General features: G+C 44.9%; 1 protein-coding gene across 8 annotated transcripts in view; it reads right to left on the bottom strand.

The window, feature by feature from the left end:
* Positions 1–22,990, bottom strand: part of ADCK1 (aarF domain containing kinase 1) — an 81,885-nt gene that overhangs the window by 46,725 nt on the left and 12,170 nt on the right. For 6 of the 8 annotated variants that reach the window (XM_074824840.1, XM_074824844.1, XM_074824846.1 and 3 more), the window contains exon 4: positions 4,004–4,207. The exons of 1 other annotated variant lie outside the window; for it this stretch is intronic. In XM_074824840.1, coding sequence (XP_074680941.1) covers positions 4,004–4,207 — 204 coding nt within the window. Of the gene's footprint in view, positions 1–4,003; positions 4,208–5,413; positions 5,814–22,990 lie in introns of those variants that run through there. One more of the 8 variants, XM_074824847.1, reaches the window with a different exon arrangement.

Here is a 22,990-nt window from a genome sequence, read left to right as displayed (position 1 = left end):
GCTTAGATGAACCAGCTATCTTTCCCTGTGTCATTAATAGCTCTGCAGAGAAAATTACAATTGTGGGCTAGGGAACATACTCGTTCCACTTTAATTTTCCACGCTTGACACCTTTTCATTTTCAGAACCTTGTTCAAGCAAGGAAGATGAAAATAGAGGTAGGAAAGACTCTTTCAATCATATCTCATCATCCATTCTTATGCACACAGCTTTTTCCAACTGCTCCAAGGAATACATCCAGAACAAACCCAACCTGTGGCATCTCCACTGTCTCCCCTTAAGACTCCTACTCTATGGTCTTGCTGGTGATTGTTTCCAGGAGTAATTTTAAAGATTTCTTTGTGAAGCCTCTCCTACTGCTACTACTCATGTTACCCTGAGAATCCCAAACCTCATCTCAACTTCTTGCATACAACACTTACGAGAATGATCACCTCCCATGCATCACTACAGGCTTGGGGAGGTGTAGCTGGAGAGCTGTCTGGAAGAAAAGGATCTGGGGGTTCTAATTGACAAACAGCTGAACATGAGCCAGCAGTGTGCCCAGGTGGCCAAGAAAGCCAACAGCATCCTGGCTTGTATTAGAAATAGTGTGACCAGCAGAAGTAGGGAGGTGATAGTCCCCCTGTACTCTGCACTGGTGAGGCCACACTCTGAGTATTGTGTCCAGTTTTGGGCACCTCAATACAAGAGAGATATTGAGGTGCTGGAGTGAGTGCAGAGGAGGGCAACGAAGCTGGTGAAGGGCCTGGAGAACAAATCCTATGAGGAGCGATTGAAGGAGCTGGGACTGTTCAGTTTGAGGAAGAGAACGCTAAGGGCAGACCTCATCACTCTCTACAACTACCTGAAAGGACATTGTAGAGAGGTTGGTGCTGGTCTCTTCTCACACGTAATTAGTGATAGAACAAGGGGGAATGGCTTTAAACTGAAACAGGGGAGGTTTAGACTGGACATTAGGAAAAAATTTTTCACAGAAAGAGTGGTCAGACAGTGGAATAGGCTGTCCAGAGAGGTGGTGGAGTCACCATCCCTGGAAGTGTTTAAGGGTCATTTGGATGTGATGTTGGGGGATATGGTGTAGGGGAGAACTTTGTAGCATAGGGCTGATGGTTGGACTTGATGATCCCAAGGGCCTTTTCCAACCTGAATGATTCTGTGATCACTTAGCCAGACCACTGTGGCTAAGATGAGAAAGACAGCATCTGCTCAGTACTGATTATTTTATCCCAATGATCCCTGATAGGTACACAGATTCCCCCTAGACTTAAAACAGGGTTTGACAGGGCAACCCACTAGTCAGCATATATGATGCTTCTCCTTCTGTGTCAGATCAGCACACATGCCATTTGCCTTTAAATCAGTCCATTAGCTCATGCAGCAGAGCTACATGCTGCAGCTTCCAGTCTCCAGCCACGATGCCAGACTAGAATGGGAGACCCCCCCATCAGCAGGGTGTCATGCAAGTCTGCGTAGTGACAACAGAGCCATGTTGAACTACTGTAAACCTACCTCACAAGCCCTCTGACTTTGCTCAAAGATCAGTCCCATTGGCATGGTCTCCATTTATGCCAGTTGTCCCACAAAACCACTCCATTTGTCAAACAGCCAAGCCTCTGATAAGATTCTTAGGTCACATCAGAAAACAGACTATTTCTAACTGATTGAAGATACAATGCTTCTATACACGAAATTGGCTTTTTTGATCTTCATGACCTTTTGCAATCTCTTGCCTAATCTGTCACCTTGTCACATTCCTCCCCAAGTATCTCTCTATTTCCAGTTCTGTATTTCTCCCATTTGTTCTGCACTGATCCAAACTGTATGTAATTACTTCTTGGCTACACTTGAGATTCATCTGAGCCTGCTCTTGTGCCTGATGGGGGAACTGGAAGCCTTACCGCTGAATTCGAGAGCAGCAGGGTTAGGCCTACGTGTCCTGGGAAGGTTCCCTCACTGTCATTTTCTCTTCTATTTGAATTCATCTGCAAGTTCTCAGGTGTGATGCTGGCCCCAAGGGGAAGGTTTCAGGACCCCTCTTTGCACTCTCCTTTGCCTTGACATTTCACCTTGCCCTTCTGCCATCTATATTTCAGCTAAGTATATCATATTTAAAATGTACTGAGGATATAGCTACACTGGAATTAAATTTGTTCTTGAAGTAACCCTATTAAATCCTCTGGGATCCAGCAAAGACAACTTTGGTGCATTAGGTTCCCCAAATCCTTTTTTTAAATACCTTGATTTGGTACCTTGTAACTAATGGACACAGGCATTTACCCCGGCTTTTAATACTTCCCAGTTTCACCAGCTCCTTTATTTTTATATGCCATTCTCTTCATTTCTCTCTTTCATCATTGCTCTCTTTCTCTCATTAGCATTTCCTCTCTGTCTATTTCTTCTCATTTCTACCTTTTTTTCCCTCCCTCCCTCTGTCTCTTTAAAATTAAATACTGCCCAGCACTGCCCATGTGGGTGAAGTGAATACTAAGAGGGAAGGCTGCAGTGGAGACTGGATTCGAGCTGCCTCGCTGGGAATCAATGACGCATGGAGGGTTCGTCTAGCTCCCAAAAAGCTGAAAGAAACCAGGGTGTATCAGTGGCAACCGAACACACACTTGAGAGAAAACTGCCCACCTCCAAGCACCTGACTCATCCTCTGAGAGATGCCACACAAACTGAGCCAAAGGTGGCTGCTGTGGTAATTTAATGGGGGTTAACCTTGGGGTGGCTTTCTGCAGCTCCTGGTGAGGGGAAACTGCCAGATGGAGGCCCATGGAGCAGCAGGGGTCTGCAAGGAGCAGCCAACCTGCCCTGCTCCATCTATCCACTGAGTTATGAAGCACAGCTAGTACCAGCCATGCTGCAAGGATGCAGTGCTGAGAGAGGGAGCATCTTGCAGGTCAGGGGCTGACATTAACCCTGCCATTAAACTGCAGGGAAATAGTAATTGTCATTCCTGACTAGACAATACCTAGACCCTTAAACTACACATAGGCAGACCCACCCCATCCAAATCTACCCATAATATACCCACTAGGTACAAATACTTCATTTACCCCATCATGTTCCCCCCCCATACCTCCTTACCACACAGTCAGACAGCCCAAAACAGCTCCACAAACCTCTATATATGAGCAACAACAGATATACACACTGCTTCCCTTCTTCAACCTCATGTCTTCCTCCTCATCACATGCACCCTCTCTACCATTGCCTTTGCACACTGTTGCCTCCTGCCTCCCTCTCACCATGTCAGTTGTGATCCTTGAAATGCCTCTCCTCAACCTGGGCTGGAGTGTAAGGAAGGAGACATCTTGTAAGGGGCAAGATGCAGAGTAGCAGAACACCGTCTCTAAATACTGCAGTTACTTCCCTTACATCTAATGAACACAGGCACCTACCTCTGATCTCAGTGCTGTGGGCTGCTGAGGGTTAATGGTGACACAGACTCCTGGGCTACTGCATTACCTGACTGCAAACACCAAAACTAAATTATGTTATTATTTTCTTTGGGGGTTAATTAGGGGCTCAAGAAAGTAAACGGCTGTCAGTGCTAGCTGGAATTGGTCTAGTGCAGCCAGGAGAGTGCAGTCATCTCTCACAGAGCTCTGCTAATATATCTTTGTCCTGAACATCAATACCTCCAGCTCACACACCTCTGTATGGCAGACAGCCCTCCATCCTGACTTCCAGCAACCCTGTTAGTCTTGGCATAACCTTTGGGGTACTCTGCTCTGCTGAGTCCTGCCATTTCCACCTGGCAGCTTTCACACTCTTAATCCTCTGTTATCTTCTCCTTTCCTAAGCTTGCCAATAATGCCCATCAATGGACAGGGAAAATTAGCATGGCATTCTCCCAGGTACAAGGAGGAGATATCTCCCCTTGGTATCTCTTGCAACTGAGAATCACCAGGGACCTCCTTGTTCCTGTTTTCCTTCCTCTAGATGCCCAGGGCTTGCTGAGGCCTGAGAAGCCAACACAGGCTATGGCTGCCCCTACCTCTTTGCCCAGATCCTCACGGATAACTTGCTCAATCTCCTGCCTGGTGCTCTGCGGGGCCTGGCTGTGCAGCACTTTGAGGGTGCGGGTGTACTCCTCAGGCAGCAGGTAGTCAAGCGCTCCCAGGTGCTGTCCCACCTTGATGAAGGTGCCTCGGTTGGCGCAGCACAGCTCCCGGAGGCGCTCAGCAGAGCGCAGGTGCACCTGCAGGAGAGACCAGAACGTCAGCCAAGCCCTTTCGCTGTTACATGCACATGCCCACATATGTACCTTTTATTTGTCCAGTACTTAAACAGACCAGGGATTTCCTTTCTTGAATTTGTGCATCATCATCTAATGTGTCAGCTAAGTATTAGGACTCTGTCCTGATTTAGAGGGGCTGAACCAGACCAGGGCAAGATGCTCCAAGGGTATAAGGGGCTTTGACACTTGTTTGCACAGGCACCATGATCAGTGGCAGCACATTAGTTTTTGGCTCTGTCCAGGGCTACATCCTTGCAGAGAATAAGATGTCTAGCTATAGCGCAGCATTGGTTTGTCACTGTGATCCACCGCTACAACACACAGTTTGGGAACCCCTTGTCAAAAGACAAGTCAGGATCACAAATGTGTATGTTGGATTCTTAGTGTGAGTGCAATGAATTAAAGTGAGAAGAAAATGACAGATACCATCCCAGAAAATTCCACAAATTTGGAAGAAGAATCTGTTAAAAATCAAAACTACAGATGTCTATCTGGCAGTGAGGAGGACAATATAAGGGCAGTCCTTCATCCTCCTCAGCTTACTCTGACACACCAGAGGGGAAACAGGATCCCTCCAGTCCAGCCAGGTCTTGGTCTTACTGCTTACATTGACAACAAAGTCCGCAGTGACAGCAGTTTTATAAACTAAGAATTAGAAGGCTTGAGAGCTTTGCTCACATTGGCCAAAATGCAGCCATCAAATGACAAAACCGATCACCAATCACTTGCCTGATCTGGATTTCAGCTCCTGAGGTTCATTCTGCCTCTCAAGAACAGACCAGTCAGTGACAATGATTTATTCTACCTTTATTACTCTCACTAGAAAAGCCTTCTGCCAAGGACACAGCTATATTCAATATTCTTTAATAAACTTCAGATAAGTTTACCCTGATACATTAATAAAATCTAAACAAATCAATGACAAAAAATAACTCTGCACCATCTCCTGTTAATGTCTGACACCTATCTGTATGAAGGCTCCTAATTCCTCTGGCTTCTGTGTCAGAAGACATTAAAGGTCAAATCCTGTGTCTGTAGACTTCATCTGCCCAAGATCCTGTGGTGAGGGACTCTAACAAATGCCTCGAAATACATGTCAGAAAGGAACACCACCACAAACATACATGAATATCACCCACCCCACCCCACCCCCATTTAATGGCTAACTTTGCCCTCCGTGCAGAGCAGTGCCATGTCACATCACAGGACTGGGTGAGTATCTCGCATTTGGAAACACGTCAGGGGGACAGACTGGGTGCTGACCTTCAAGTGCAAGAAACACAGGCCTAAGGGACTGTAAGAAGAAAGCCTAATGTGCGAGTCTCACACGCTGAGTGTGAGACTTGACAGCTTGATGCACACGTGCACACACACACACTTTGTTAGGTGGGTGTGCAGGGGCAAGGATAACTCACGCTAGGTGAGTGAGCCTCACTCAGCATATTGCCTGCTCAAAAGCACTCGCAAATACATAGGCAGAAAATAACATCCTTGAGCATGCCTGAAGTCTCCCACATTATTGTGCTACATTTTGCACACCAGCTTTAAAGCTCCTGCTGTAACAAGCAAGCCTCTGCTCTGGCTGTTTCGCTGCTCTCCTCCCTTGCATGTGGCAGGGGCAAAAGCAGACCGTAAGGGGACAAAGAAAGGAAGCTGGGAAAGAGGACGAGAGAGCAAGAGAAGCAGGGACGGAGTAATGGGATGAAAGAGGAAGGTAGTGGGAGGGAGGGAGCCAGAGCAGCTGGGTAGTTTGTCACAGCACCGAGAGTGCAACCCATTACAGGGAAACAGCTTTTATGCAGCTCCAATAATCGCCCTCTGCCCACTGCCTCCAGCCATGCAGGAAACCCCCCGCCAGCAGGGAAGGGGAAGGGGAGCAGTGGCTGGCCACCCACCTCGAGGCATCAGGCAGCCACAGCCCAGGGCATTGGCGAGAAACAGTGGCAAGGCTCCTTGCAGATGCGCTCCAAAAACCCCAGCACTGAGCACGAGCCAGCACAGGGCCCTGTGACCTCCCACAGGCACAGCAGAAGCCCATCTAATGACTCCAGGCTGCGGCAGGGCTCAGGGCAGAGCAGCAGCAACCCTGGGGCTGTAGCACAGTGCTGGGCATGAGGCCAGCCAGCCAGCTCGGGATACAGGTGCTGGCTCCAATGCACCTACCTGCCCCACACGGATCACCAAGGGAGATGGAAAAAACAGAATGGAAAACTCATGTAGCTGAAAATGTAACTGGTTGTAGACACACTTGGATGCAGGGTGTATCTTCCTGTTGGTCACTGCTGAGAAGGAGGCAGAAATAGCCTCTCTCTCCTCTAGCAAAAAAAGAGAGAGGAAATTTTGGCCCTCCCAAACTTATCCACCCTGTAGAGAACCCAGTTGGCCTCATGGACACAGCAGTCCTGGCCAAGAGAGACAAAAGCATCCTTACAGAGGACTCCAGGAACAAAACAGAACAAAACTCCCATGCACAGCATCCTCCACCACGTTCTCACAACCGGCTTGGCTAAAACTCCTAAGAGACAGCTGCCCCAGCTGGCTATTTGGACCAGGGAATGCCAGCTCCTGCCCCTGCTAGAAAGACAGAGGATGACCAGGCAACTTGCCTCAGAAGAAAGAAATCTATCTGTAGCCCTACATTTTACAAAACTCCAGCCCACATTAGAGGCAGAAGTACAGTGAGAATGAAGTAGGACTGTGAAGGCAGCTTCCAAGGTCTCTTTTCTTATCAACCAGGTCAGGATTTTTAGCAGAAAAAAGTTCATAACACTATCTACTAATTGCCTGGATCTCCCCAAGCTAGGTCACAGTCCAGATGCAGCACTTGTTTCTCTGATAGATGACCTTCTCCTAATCATAGGCAAAGTAAGAGTGCCACGTTCCCACTGCTGTGTCCAATACTGTTGACCCACATTTCTGTCCTAGCTTGAAAAAACTGCAGGGTAAATGGAAACCCCTGGAATAGCTCTGAGCTTTTCTCTGAGAAATCTCACAGGATACTGCTCTTTGTCGCACAAGCAATACCTTGAAGACCCTTCTTATCAGGGAAAAGATCTGGGAACAACAGCTAGTCAGACACGGACCCCCTTGTATGCATCAGACCTAGGAACACGCTGCAGAGAAAGGAAGCATTTCACTTACCAAGGATTACCAAGAACTACCTCCCTCAGGAAGCACTTCAGATCGCAAATGCTGTCTGAGTGTGTATATGGTTCTTTCCTCAGTCCCTATGGGCATCTCTTTCTGTCTCAAACCTCTTTCCCAAATTTCAGCAGGACAAATTCTCCATTGGTCCACAGCATGGGTGTCAGACTCACGTGGTTTACCTAAACCCTGGGTAGATTGGGATTAACATTGATTACTGAAATTGTTCCAAATGGGCCATAGCAAAAGTAACAACTGTCAGATATGGAGAAGAGGCACCTCTGGGATGAAGCACATACTCAGCAAGCAGAGCTGCAAAGGAACATTTTTTAATTTACCCTTGATGTACAAGCAGACCTGGTTTCTCAAGTCATTTTGATGCTTTTGAAGGAGCCTTTACTCACAGAGACCTTGGCAAAGAACTGCTCTTCAGAGCATCAGACGTGCAAATGTCACAAATTGGCAGATGCTAACCTGGTCTTAAAAATAAATGAATTAATTTAGAAGAAAATAAATACCAAAGTTAAAATATACTGGTGAAAACCTGAGCATCTGGTAACAGACCTGGTGACAAAAGGGCTCAGAAAGGCCACTAAAGACAGTAACGTAAGTGGTGGAAGCCACTCCTCATATGAAAAATCTTTCAGAAAAGTCATTCCAACCCTGAAGGGCATACTCATAGCTGGCAAAACGTGAAATGAGGATTAGGAATGCAGAAAAAAAAATCTGAAATGCAATTAGTCAAAGACATAACAAACAAGTCACCAGAAAATCCTAGTGATGGAGTGTTGCCTCCAGGAACACTACAAACACAGAAATCTCACAAAGGACATCAGGCTGGATTTTGCCCAGAGGTCAGGGCTAAAAGGGCTGCTCCTCCTCTCCCCTCCATACCAGACAGCACTCTTGTACAGGTGAGCAGGAACAGCTCCACGCCACAGGGTGCCACTCACCTACTCCCAACCTGAGCAAGGGAAAGGAGGCGCCTTCTGCTGCAGGCAACTTCCTGCACCGGGCAGGACACTGAGGAGAAACTTGCCCACCACTGCTTACAATGGAGATACGCTCTCCAAGACAGTATTTCAAGAAAGATGACTCCAGAAAATACCTTGAAAACTTCAATCATATAAAAATTACAGATTAATTCCAAAAGTAGCTGAGATGCTAATAATCATAATAAAAAGGGGATCACAGATTAAAACCATTAGCTTCCAGAGGACTGAAGGGGAACAAATGTTGCCCTGTTTTTAAGAAAAATCCAGAGTAATCTGGGAAATTATAGTCCTGCAAGCTTTTATTCTGTATCAACTAAATTAGTTGAGACAATAATTATAGAAAGTACTAAAAATCATCTTGCTAAATGTGATATGACTGAAAAAAGCCAACAGTGATTTTGAGAGGAAAAAAAATCATTCTTCACTAGTCCACTAAAATACTCTGAGCATGTTAACGCAATGTTCAACAGAAGAGAAAAGGAAGATATTTACTGGGACTTTCAATAGATTCCATCATAAAGAGTGAAAACTAATTATTGTAGAAGATGCAAGAACATCACTTGCTCATTTTATCCCATTCCCAGAATTCCCTCTCTGCAACACCAAGCCCAGCACTACAGCCAGCAGCAGTGGGTGACTCTCTAGTTCAGACAAGGCTGCAACATTTAGTGATGTTTTTCCCACAGCTTCATTTCAACCTGCTCTGAGCTCTTTTAGATGAGGTGATACTGCAGAAGCCCTGTCTACATTAGCACCTGCAATGCTGTTACTTCCAGTAAGGCTGAACTAGCACTAGAAACACTGAGAAATCTGATGAAAAGGGAAACAGGTCCAAGTAGCGCCCACAAGGCAGAAGGGGCTCTCTACTATAAACGGGTTGACCCACACCACTCTCAAAAACAAACAGCAGAGTGTCCCATTACACCCATTCTTACACCAAGGTTTCATTTCCCTGCTAGTGAAAGGCAAAGGACAGAACGGTGCAGTGACAAAAACTGCATGAGATGCAACAGAAATTATTCACCACTATGGAAAAATAAGTCCTACCAAGTCCCTACCAAAGATAGGTGAACAATCAATAGACTGGCATATCACCATCAGCATTGATGGCTGCAAGGTTACACATATTGGAAGGTCCAATTTATCCTTCCCGCACACACTGATGGGCTCTAAATTGACTGTAACCACCTAACACTTGGACCACATTGCTGTGGACAGCTCAGTGAAGGCACTGCTCAATGCACAGTGGGAGTCAGAAAAACCCAAACAAGCTGTTTGACTGTGTTAAGAAAGGAAAAGAGAAAAACATTAAAAATATCAAAATGCCATTGTATGAATTGAAAGAACAACCTCACCTTGGATTCTGGACATCCCATCACAAAAAGAGGTACACAAGAAAAAGAAGAGAACAGAGAAGGACAGGGAAAATTGATCATGGACTTGAAAAGAGTGTTAAAAAAGAGATCTGAATTGTTAGAGGACTGTTCAGATTAGAGAGAGTTGATGCATAAGAGAGAAGAGTTATAAGAAATAATAAAATCTCCCATTCGTATTTCTAGCTCTCACAAAACAGCAAATAATAGGGCATTCCACAAAGCAACAACCTTTTTTTAATTTTTTTTTTTTTTACATCTCATTTTGCACAGTATAGCATTAACCAGTGGCACTCACTGTCAGAGGATAGAGAAACCAAGAGCTTAATGGCATTCAGAAAGGCTTTATGATAAAACAACCATACCTGATTTTATATGGAGCTTTTAATCCCTAAGAGTGCTTTTACAAAGCTCTTTACAAAACTCAGGATCGCTATCCCCCATTTTACAGACTCATAAGAACATTACATGTAATAAAATGTCTAAAGGGCTTTCAACACTCTTGCTCAAGGCATCAAGACAAAAATTACCCTATGGATTAGCCACAGTGAGAGACAGAATACAAGTGGGGTGCAACATTAAAATCTTTAAAGAACCTATTTGGTGTATCCAGCTCTCACATTCAGGTTAAATCGGTCACCCCTTCTGCGGGGGTTCAAACTGCTTCCAAGGATCTTCTGTACTTACTAAATTACCTGCCATTGCAAGGATTTGGGACATTGATGATGGATGAGACAGCTCTCCCAGGAATGCCTGCAGGAGCAGGAGGCTGGACTGGAAGACCCAGGCTGTCACTTGGACTCCATACAGAGGGAAGAGAGGATGTCATCACACCTCTGTAGTGGGTATCCCCAAAACAACTAAGTTGGGGAAGGAGAAAAGACATGTCAGAGAAGGCAGAAAAGGAATTTGGTCACAGTTCTTTTCTCTTCCACCCCTGATAATGACAGGGTCATATGCACACGGCTAGTAAAACTTCAGATCAGTTTTCGATGATCCAGGACAGCATAAACCAGAGAAAAATGAAAGGATGTCCACCTCAATTTAACGCAGTGAGAGACTGAAATCAAGTGCCATGCCAAAAGATCTGTGAGGATGATTAGGGAGGATACAGCTACTGGTGAAGTGAATATGTACTTGGGTGCTTTAAAAACAGCAACAGAAAACCTAGAACCCATTGCAATGACAGTGTAGTTGTGTCTAAGGGGCTGTTATCTCCTCTTTCAACAAATCTGAATAAGCATACAGTTAATATAAGCTACTGTAGCCTTCACTGACACTATCAGCCTGGTAATCAAACTGACTGACAGCAGGGATGCTGCAGGGAGACACACAGCTCTAAATGGAATTGTTATTGCCTCCTTTTTGTACTATCTTTCCTGTCTACCTTTTACAAAAGCTCATTCCTAGGCACACCAGATATTTCCATTCAAATGCTTCCTTATACCAATACTGATCATACTGCTGATCACAGACAGATCCACATCTTTGGACTGGAATAACTCTTGGTGCAATGCACCTCACTCTATAGTAATTCATTATTTGTGTAAGTTACGTATATCATTCCTAAAGATATACCTATGGGTCTCTGCTTGCCCATATGAGAGTAGGGCATTCTGTATGTTCCCACTTAGGCAGGTACATTGTTACCTTTTCAGACCCATACTTGTTAGTTAGTTCCCCTTGGTGCAAACCCTGGTTAAAAAGACATCCCCCTAATTCTCAGTTTTGTCTTCCATAGCTCAAAATATTCCTAGCAGAGATCAAGATCCTTCAGAAATTTGGGCACAACAGTTGGTTGCCAGTGGGACAACCAGGAAGAAAGCAAGCTTTATAGCTTGCAAAGGATGAAGGACAGAGACGATCCCCTAGACTAAAGAGACAATTTCTTAGCTTCTCAGTTTCACAAATACAGGAACAAAGAGTCACTCAACTAGCAGGATGACCAGTGAACTCTGTACAAATGGAAGGATATACATGGTAAGCCCACATCAGACAGCTGAAATCTGGTGTTGGTGCTGGGGCCTTGTATCACCAGTACTAAAGACAGCTGAAATTAAAGCAAACACATTTCATGATTTGTGCAAAACTTCCCTGGAAATCACAAGCGACTTTTCCAAACCTAGGCCAGCCAATTTCATGCTGAACAGATGTGCAAGCTCCCACCATCTGATTCATCAGGACTCTGAATTTCCACACACAAGCACACACAGACATTGATCTCCCACCTATGCTACACATACTCCCACGCTCTTCCCTCTAATACCCTGACTCACAACATAGTTCCTAACAATCTGCACAGGTGACTAAGGGATGGCCCAGCAATAGACCCTTAGTTTGAGATGCCAATTGATTCAGGAAACATTTATACTGGGCTAAGGTCCATCTCTTCAGCCAGTCACTTCCCAAGCTGCTCTGGAGAGGAGGAAGCAGTGTTCCTCAACCGCAGCACAGAGCACCTGCAGTCACCTTGCTGAACCCTGCCCTTGCTGGCTGGTGCATGCACAACCAGCACTGATCGCCTGCTCGTGTTCCATCTTCATTTTGCTCCAAGCTTGGTCATTTGTGCTCTGATTATCTCTCATTACTGACGACCTTGCTGTAATGAGTTTTAATCTGCCTCGTATTAATTAGAAACATTTTCATTAGCCAGCTCAATTTTAGGTAAATAGCTAATGGAAGCAACTGAGCTGCAATTAGTTATCTGTGGGGCAGTTCAGGAGAAAAATCAAAAGGGAGCAGCTGTTTCCCCTTTAGACACCTCTGTGATAGAATGCACTATTCTGTCTAAGTCTCCTGAACATGAAGAACAAGGAGCACAGGGAAGGGATGGTAAGAGACAAGGGGAAAGTAACATGCTAAAATAACCAGGACATAGCACTTCTACGGCTATAGCATTACCTGTCTATTCTCTCTCACTAACAGTTCCAGATCAAACTGTTGAATACAGTAATCTGAGAGTCAAGCTGAGTCCTTTACACCTACAGACATCACCTCCAGTGAACAGGTTCTGCTCTTGAAGCTGTTTTACCCTGCGACTGTACAACAGGTTCTTCACATAGGCTCTCTTCTTGGGCATGTACACTTATGTGAATGGTACTTACATATGAGGATAAGATCTGATCAGATTTGCATGAGAAGGAAGGGCCAGACCTATGTATACACAAATGTATAACACTTGCAAAGTCAGCAGGTATCCAAAAGTGCCCTCAGTGCCTTGTTGTCTTGATAGGGTTGGTATACAAAGAGATCTGTCCTGTGCTTTGTTGCAGAGCACCCATGGAGGATAGGAAGTAATTCAACAGCATGGCTGCAGAAGGCAGAGAGACATTTACAGAAGCTGCAGTGAAATTAAGCACGTGTCTCGATCCATTGATCACAGTGCCTGCAGCTCCTGTTACAGAGGCAGGTGAAATGATAATAAATTTGACGCAGCATCTCTCAAAATCTTGCTAACAAAATTAATTCAGCTCAGCTTGGATCAGACCATGTGGGATGGCAGTGAAAACAAGCTGAGAGCTGTAAAGACACCATCTTATATGTCTTTGTGTTTAGCTGTAGTGGAGGGCTCCCAGCCATCAGTCCTATTAAGCCCCATTTTATTTGCTATTTTCAGTTGCTATAAGGAACAAGACCAACCGAGATGTGTGTTACATTCAGGTGTGTTCCCTAAACAGGAGCTGCTGACACACCCTACAGAAACCGTAGACTACTGGCTGAACAGCAAGAGATGATGTTGTGCAGCAAAAATTACCTGAAGGGAAAACATTCCCCAGACAGCTATGTTCATGTAAGGAAACCCTGGGAAGGCAGTAGCATGGGAAGTGAGGTCTGGTCCTGGGCCATGGAGGATGGGGGAAGAGCCACAGTAGGAATTAGCTCTCACTGAAGCACATACATTTATGGCTATGCAGAGGGAGGCATTTTATCAGGGGGAGGCATGTAGAGATGGTCTCTTCACTTAAAAAAAGATCTGAAGTCTCAGATAGAGAGAACAAAACAAACAAGGTAGAGTACATCAGGAGCCACTGTAAGTCCAAAGAACCAGTAGAGTGAAAAAGAGAAAAGAGTTTCATGATTTGTCCTCAGTAATAAAACAAGAAGGCTGACCTGGTAACATTTTCCAACTACTCAAGAGGTCAGACACTGTAAATGGGAAGGGAAACATACAGGGTATTACTAGGGTTAGTGAAGAGGTGGAAGATGAGATGAAATGAGTATCAAGGGAATCTGTTCAATATTGAATACTCCTAGCCTTCAAAGTGAAGTGAATGATGAGGCGGGACATCTGACAGCCTCCTTCCTTAGTGCCCACACCCAATCCTGCAATAAAATGGAGCTGGAAAAGCCATGGACTCTACAGGATGCACCAACAGACAGAAGATACACTGAAAGACACACAGACAGGTGAGGTTTATCAATATGCATGGCTCAAGCACCAAAGGAAAGATGGAGAAAGCTCAGCTAAGTCTCATCTAGTTCAGCAGCTGAGGGTCAAGACAAGGTAGCTTCACACAGTCTGCTCTCCTAGTGTGGGCGTGCAGGGAAGAAGGAAGCGCAGAGGCAGCCGTTGCAGCTGGAGGGGAGAAATCATCACATCCACTTTGTCAACACCGAAGAATCTGGGCTGACATATTTCTCTTCCCAACAGTCGAATCTCACCCTACCAGCTGCACGTCACAGCTGACCTCCAGTCAGGACCTATTTGAGTCAACATCAGGCGATTAAACCATGCAACAGCAGCTTCTCCCCCTTGTACATATGCAACTTCTCCCCTGGCAGGTCACTCCAATGGTCAGGGGAGTAGAGCAAGCAGGCTCCCTCTCTTACAGTCACACAGATGGGCACCAGCATTCAGCTTGGTCACGGAACTCAGAAAGAAGGGTTTCCATTGAGGTCTCTCTAGAGATCTCAATACAGCCCCTTACCAAACTGACAGAGGCAGATTCCATTCCCCTTCTTTAATCTAAGAAGCTCTGACCTTTAAAGCACAGAATTCTTCCCATAGGAGCAGGATGCCTGAAGAGGAGAGAGACAGTAACACATGAAATACCTAGAAGTGATTAAATTGGATTGACGAGGAAGTCAGTGAAGATAACAACCGTGGGATTACACTGTCAATTCCAAAAAATTGCAGTCACTGTCATAGCACCACATCCAACCGATAGACAGTGGCTGCGGTGCCAGTAAGTCATCATCAATGGCAAAGTGCAGTTCTACTTTTAAAAGTGCCTATGTTGAAAAAAACAAAACCCAAGAAATGTCCCCTTGTTACTCAGCAGCTCTGTTCCCTTCTGGGTATCAGTCAGGGTTGCTGACTTCAGTGAAAAATATATATATATAAATTACTCCAGCTTTTCCATCCAGTTAACACCACACAGCTCCACACCAAGAAAGGCAGATGGTGTCTATTAGCATCCCAGCAATGTCACCACTAAGGGAGACCGAGCTGGTGTCTCTTCTGATTCATACACAATCAATACACTTGTTAAACTGCAATTAGAAGGTCAGATCCTTCCTTTCAGCCACTCCTGTGCTTTCTCACTGAAAACAATAGGTTTGTGCAGGTGCCAATGGAAGCAGACTGTGGAAAAAATGGGCTTATGTGGGTGCCAGTCAGGGTAGCATTTGGTCTACTGAATCCTTACAGCTACTAGGAACACAAGCAAGAGAGAGAACCTATCTTGGCTTTAAGAGTGCCACTTTAAAATAGCATGAGATAGTAGTTTAATAAAGAAAAACATATGAATATTTGACATGGTACCAAACTGAGATGAACAAAAGGAGAGCCCAGGTGAGGCCGCATGTTGGCTATTCATTACCCAGAGTAGATTACTTTTGCTCCTACAATAAGCAGAAGGAATTACCCCCAGCAGTACCAGAGGCAATTACCTTTCTTGCAGCTGGTATCACAATGAACAATATTGTACATGTCTCCCCTGCACTTTGCTGTGGCTCACCAAGGTTGTGAAGGGAATAAAACTGAGATCATCTTTATATACAATTACATATTCAACATTTTGCCCTTTCCATTGCCAGTTGTTGAGTTTTCCCTCTCATCTAAGAGATGAATGAGCATCTACGAGGCAGGGATGCTGCATTTGTAAATGTCAAACGTATTATAAGAACCTAGACTAAAATAGTCAGTAAAGCTGTTCTAATTTTAAGAAAATGGAGTGTCCCTCCACCTGCAGACTCACTGTCAGCCATTATTTTATTTATGAGGAATTGGGTGCAACAGGAAACATTATGAGTGCATGGAGAGCTGGGCACACAGCCAAGAAGAAAAGGAGGAGAAATCCTCCATCTCCAGGTTACCTCCCATCCAGGATCAAAGTGACTGGTCAGTATTTAAGAGTGGTTTGGCCTAGGACATTCTAAAACAGATTTCTGCACAACTGCCTGTGAAGGAACATTCCTACCCTTATCCCCCAACCTTTCAGAGAAGCAACTACAAATAGCAGGAAATGGGCTTTATCAAGTGGAAATATAGGGTTTAATTTTTCTTGATTTAAAAGATGCTGATCACCACAGATCACCTGTGCAAGCACCCCAAGGGGCAGGGTAAGGGAAGACTGGTCCATCACCACCCAGTTACAACTTCTCTGTGGAGAAAACTGCAAATCAGGCAGCGCTTGTCACAATTTTAAAAAGAAAGCACCATCTAGGAATCCAGAGGTTTTGGTCTGAATCTCACAAAAGCAAAAGTCAAGGTTCCTTTGACAAAAGGGGGAGAATCTGGTATAAAAGGCTAATGCTGGACAAGAAAAAACAAAGATGACACTGCAGTGGAGATAACAGGCAAGAGGCACTCTCCATCAACAGGCTAGCCAAAGATAGGTAATTTCTAACCTTGGCTAGAAGGTAAACTCAAGACAAAAGGCAATCAGTGCAAAACCTGACAGCAAAATAATACTGACAAAGATCCTCCAAAGAATCAGACCTTGCTGGCATAATACAATCACTGTGAATAGTCCCAAAGACAAAATTTGCATGCCAAAAATGACCATAGAGAATTAGCACTACACAAGATGGACATGAAGCAAAGCAATGAAATCAGATGCTAGTAATTCAAAAGTAATGCTATCTATAACTTCTAGCCTCAAATATTTAATATTAAAGCATTTACATACTCCACACAGAGATACACAGATCCCATGAAGAAGGATGAAGTCACAGTGAAACTGGGAGTTGACATCAGCAGGCAGGAGAAGATGGAAAATGGGCTAAACATGGTCTTGATTTGGTCTCTGGAAAAGAGTGGAGCTTCCCTGTTCTCTCATTAAGGACATCATGGCATGAAGGGGGGCTGTGCGTTGATTACCACTGAAGATTCATTCCTTTCCTGGGCAGGGACAGAGTGCTGCATGTACAAGCACTTGGCTGGAAGTGGTAAGAGGGGACTCTGGTCTCAACTAGAGAGATCCTTTGCTGAGTCACTACTGCCTGACAACTCGAGTGAGACATCAAAGAAGGCAAAGCTGAGATCATGAACAGGCCTCCTCCAAGACCTTCTTTAAATCTACATTATGCCTATTCTGAAGCCTAAAATAGGCTCCTTTTTAACTGTGTGCTCATCAGCACCTGGGATTCACCAGCATCCCATAGTAGCCAGTCAACTGTGAGATACATATGTAACTGCCTCTTTCAGAGCACAATTACCAAGTCTACTTGAATTGTTGTCCTGACTACACATAAATTGGGTGAGCTTCTAAACACGGCCATGAACAATTCAGATATTTCAAACTCATCCTCCCCTGGGCTTTAACGGAACACTTCAGTCACAAGGAGGCAAGGTGCCTCGATCACCTCCACTAGAAGGCGGCAGCCATCTGTGGGCCACATCACAACAGTCCCCAGAAAGCACCCCACAAGAATAATTTGGGGCAGGTAGTCTGCAACTTCCAGGGGGACACAGCAGACAGAATATCATTGGCCATTTGGAACTCAACCAGCACATCAGATCGGACCTCCCTGACACAGGGAACCCTTAGTGGCAATAAAGCAGTCCAGATAATGACTTTATGTCTTGTTCTAAAATCCATCAAATCCATAAGGCCAGCATTCCTCACTTCCAAGCTTTCATGATGCTGCTCAACCATGACCCAGACAGAAGACATTGGTCCAATACCAACCACGAAGACCTCCCCTCCATATGGCAATGCCCAGACTCAAGCGCATTTTGGCACATGATATTGGGAAACCAAAAGCTCAATAAAAGCAAGCTTGGAAACCCACTCTATACTCTAGTCCTAGTTTTGTAAATTCCCCATTCCAACAAAATATGTGTTGGCTTACAGAGAAGCACATGTTTCTAGCAGTTATACAGGAGCTGTTAGATTTTACTATTCAGTTGCCTGAAAGAAGAAAAAGAAATCTCCTCTGTTGGCCTATTAATCTGTCATAACGAGATTCTTCATAATTAATTTGTCCCTAACAGTTGCTTTGTAATGGTAGCGAGAGAATACTTCAGGAATGGCAATTACCTCTGGTGTCAAAATGATGAGGAAAACAAATGTTCAACCATCAACAAAATGCAGTGCCTTTTCCACTCCCACCCGATGGTGGGTGACAGCACTGCACATCAGAATTACAGTGTGGTTAATTACTAGGCATGTTGCAACTGAAAATTCATTTCCCCTCTTGAGATGAAATTTGTTGAGCAATGCAGGTGGAAGGAGGGGCATCAGCCATGGGGATGGGGGTTGTGTGGGGAAGTGGTCTTATCTATACACTGCTTCTTCTTTAATTTAAAGGAACTTTCCTTCATTAGCTACACATACATCCCACCATTTCAAAGATTTTGCAAAGGGACAGAGCTTGACTTCTTTGTTGTTGCTTTATTTAAATTTAGTATTCCTCAAATAAAAATTGCATGCCTGCATTAATCTTTCAATATTAATATGAAATATAATGGGGTTTTAGGCTGTTTCTGAGTGGAAGAGTTCCTTGGGCTTTGAGTTCATTTGATTTCAGCATGTTACAGAACCTGACATCTGCCTGTTTCTGGAGTGAGATTTCCAGGAATTAAGCTAAGATACACACAGTGTCTCTCCAGGTAAAGACCAAAGTCTGCCAGGGCTGGGAATCCTACTCCAGAAAGGGACTGGGAAGGGGAAACCTGCCGGCTCAGCCGCCATTGACACAGGTGTGCAAAGCCATAGCCTGGGAGAGCTGTCCTGCCTGGGGCTGGCAATGCATCCACCCAGCACTGGGTCTCCATTTTCTCAGAAAATTAAGATTGTGGCAAATCTTTGCCACATGAGCTACTAATCGGTGCAAGGCTGGGTGGGGTAAATCCGTATCAAATCTGCTGGCAGCATGACGGGGGCCAGGGAGGTTGCTGCCAGGGCTGAGGCGTCAGTGGGGAGAGGTAAGGGCAGAGCTGGGGCAGGCTGCAGGAGAATCAGGAGAGCAGGAAGCTGATTCAGGTCTGGTACAGGATGGCAGCACAAGCCAACAGAGAGGTCAGCTGTGCAGGGCTAGTGCGGGAAGCTGCATGCGTTCAGACGGGGATATACCAGGAGAGATGCATCCGTGAAGCTGCTTCTGCCTGCATTTTGCTCAGTCCTCAACCACATTACCAAGCACTTGCTACCCTAAAATTAAAACACAGGTTCAAAAGAATCAAACATCACCCTCACTCCTGGTACAGACTCAGTCCCTAGCCTGTGGCCTCTGGGGCCAATGGATGTCGAGGAAAGTTGCAGTGGATCTAACCCTTCTGGTCAGGGAAGCAGGAGCTGATAGAGCTCTTGGAGCCCTTCACATGCATCAGGTTGCAGACACCTCTTGTCTTCAAGCACAACAGCCCAGTACAAGCACCAGCTCACAGAGAGGAAAGCACGGTTCCAGCTAACAGCCTTGCTGTTTCTCACTCTCCATCGCTCAAGAGCCATCATTTCATTATAACAATGTTCCCCAGTCAAGGATCACCACTCCATATATTGGCAGCAAATAACTCCCAATTCAGACTGCCACAGCAAAACCTCAGCTTACTGCAAGAAATAGAAGCAGGGAAGTTGTCCTGGAGAGGAAGAGAGTCAGAAGAGGCGATACCAGGGCACTGCAGAGATGAAACAGCTCCTGCTAAGCTCTGGAAATGCCCAGCTGTGCTGCCTGACTCTGAACGAAAAGGAAAGGGCCCGAGGGAGCAAAGTGTATCTTCACACTTCTCTTCACACAACAGTCCTATGATAAACAAATGGGAGTGCAAAGCCTGCTGCCCTTCGGCAATCCCGTAAAAAACAACTTCCGTTCAGAGCAACCCTACAATAACAAACAGGCTGCCACAGTTACAGAGTTCACAGGCAACTCAAAATGAGTACATTTTCAAACAGAGATTGCAGGGGCAGTGAAGACATTTTAGGAGCTGGGTTTTTTTGAAAAGCAATTCTGCTAGTGACCTTTTCAGTGAATTTACCTTCCAATTCAGCAAAACTGGCAAGACAGTAAGCAGATCCAGGCTTAGCAGGAGGCATTTCATAAAGCACTGTGCATGTGTGTATGCATGCATGTCTGCAAGCTCATGCAGATTCACTGTTAAAGTGGAGCTAGGAACAGAGTGGAGGCTGTACAAAGATGACCCTTGTCACTATGTTTATCTGCTCCCTGTGGGCCCCTTCCAAGTCACATCAGCTCAGTACACTGACAAAAACAAGTTGTTACTGGTGTCAGACCTGCCAAGATGATGCTGCTGCAGAGGAAGGAGCGGAAAGCTGCTCTGAATGGTGCATCATCAGCAGAATTTGCAGCCACTGAGACAGGACTCTCAAGTCAAAAAAGAGACAAGAAAAAAAAAAAAAAAACAAACCAGTTCTATGGGACCAAAAGTAGGCTTAACTAGGCTAGCAGTGAATGTGATTACCACCTTGGATTCCCTCCTCCAAAGCCATCTTTGAACCTTTGACTCTGTCTTCAAAGTGGCTACTTCAACAAAAGCACTCACACCTGAACACACAGGCACATGCCTACAGGCAGACAGATGTGCCTGTCCAGATGTACAAAAATGCAGACACGTGCTCACATAAGCAGATTTCTAGGCAGAGCACCTGAACACGCTAGTAAATAAAGGGGTAGCTTCCAAACCTGGCACCGAAATTTACATTTTGTTTTGTTCTAGACTAAAACTGCTCCAATGCAAGAGAAACATAGCTTCCTTTTTTCCTAGTCCCCTGGGCTTCCTCAGCCTAGCAGAGTCCTGCCTGGTCCTGGGGCACCCGATGCATGAAGACAGCAGAGTTCCTTTCAGAGACACCTTTCCCTCAAGTATGCAAACAGGGTGGCCCCCACATAGGTAAAGGGGTTTGCCTGGAACCCACTAAGACACCTTCAACATTGCCAAGAAATCCAGAGAAGTTTTTGCAAGATACCACCCACCATAGCAATTCCCTCAACACTGACTTAACGCACTAAATAAAGACACTAGCTTGACAGGTAAGATAATTGTGTGCTGTCCTCCAGCACATTCTTTTATCAGATACACTTTGGGGAGGATGCGTTAAGGTCACTGGTTTAGCAGAGCCAATCTACAGTATTCAGTCCTGCTCTGAAACTCCAACCTGGCCTGATACATGAAATATCCTCTGCACGCCATGCTAGTCTTTTCATTCCTGTTTTTACATCTCTGTACTCCTAATTTGGGGTCCTTCATTGCAAGCTGACTACAGTAACCTTAAAAAAGGCAACAGAATCCACAATATGGGTCTTGTTAAGGGCTCAAAGGACAAACAAAAACATTTGAGAAGCCTAGTTTGCCGTTGGAAGTACTGATGTGTCTCTATCCCCAAGCGAATCTTCTAGGTATCTATTTTTCCTAGTCTCAGATAAGATTATTTCAATTTTCAAGCCAGCTCTCTTCCTATTCTTAAAACAGGTAAAGCACTGGCTACCTCTCAGCTCTACTGATTTTACAGGTGGTCTCCCACAACCAAATCATATAAACTGACCAGTAGTTCAAGGATACACAGTCCTTCATTAAGAAAACATCCCTAATTAGAGCCTGAACCAAAGTCATTAGAACCAATCTTAAGTTACTTACAGTGGCATCCTAAGCAATTTCTGCTTTTTCTTTCCTTCCCTCTTTACACAGACCTTCAACCCTCTGAGAAATACCGTGTTCATATCTATTTGCACCACGCATATCTAGGGTAAAAATCTAGGCAAATACATAAATCGCTCTTCAGAGGAGATATCATCTCTTGCCATATCTCTTGACTTTGCACTGCTGAATGTTCATTTCACACTGGGACTCTAGGCATAGTCCAAAAACTAAATAAAACAGGATTATTTCTTCACTTTCCATTTGCTCTTTTTATAGTGGTCATCAAGGTGCAGGCTCCTTGCAGTCTACATCATTCAAGGGCTTCCTAATGGTTTCCTCACTGTACCGGTTGAGATATTCTTCAGATATTCCTCTGGCTATTATGTACCTCTTCAGCAGCTATAAGGAAGCAAAGTAATGAGGTCTACAGGGATTCAAATGACATAGCCCCACCTGGAGGAGAGAAGGTTAAATGCTCCCAAGGCACAGAGTTTCCTGCTGGGGAGGTGCAAAATGCAGGACCCCTTGGGCAAGTGGTGTGCCTGACACTTCACACTCATGCTCCGGGAGTGAAGCACTTCAGAGATGAGGGTGCACAGACAGGAAAAGTGCAATAAATGAGGCATTGCCTCTTTCTTCTCGCTTCTCTCCTTCTTCCTCCTCCTAAAATGTCACAGTGAGATGGCCCATTTCTCTGAATAAATCACTGCTGAGGACTGAAAACATCTTGTTTCATAGGCACGCATCCCCAAAATAAAGGACTTTCCTAATGCTACAAAATTAAAATCTAGAGATGCTGTGGCCATAATGTTCAGCTGACACCACTCTAGAAAGCAGAAGGAGGAAAAGGAAGTGTCTTATAATTATAAGATTTATTTTACAGCTTGTTATGTGTTTTCAGTGCAAAGCTTTCATGCTTTATGTGTTGGCAGGAAGTTTGCTAGACAGCCGTGCTCAAATGTAGAGTCATCAAGCCACCAGCTGGCCCTGCTAGTAGCTTTTTTAGACTGCATTAGCGTAGACCATGCCTTTTAGATGAAGAGATATCCTGGGGAGCACATAATAGAGCAACCAAACATGATCAGATCAGGGACTGTGGATGCGCTGTGAAGCTCTTCACCTCTCTATTACTGGTTCCCATTTAGCTTGGCAACAGAAAGTCACTGCCACCTAATGGCTATTCCGTGTC

The sequence above is a fragment of the Strix aluco genome, chromosome 4 (genome assembly GCF_031877795.1).
Source record: "Strix aluco isolate bStrAlu1 chromosome 4, bStrAlu1.hap1, whole genome shotgun sequence".
NCBI classification, from domain to species: Eukaryota; Metazoa; Chordata; class Aves; order Strigiformes; family Strigidae; genus Strix; species Strix aluco.
Note: the sequence above shows the minus strand (reverse complement) of the source record. Positions and strands in the feature narration are given on the sequence as shown.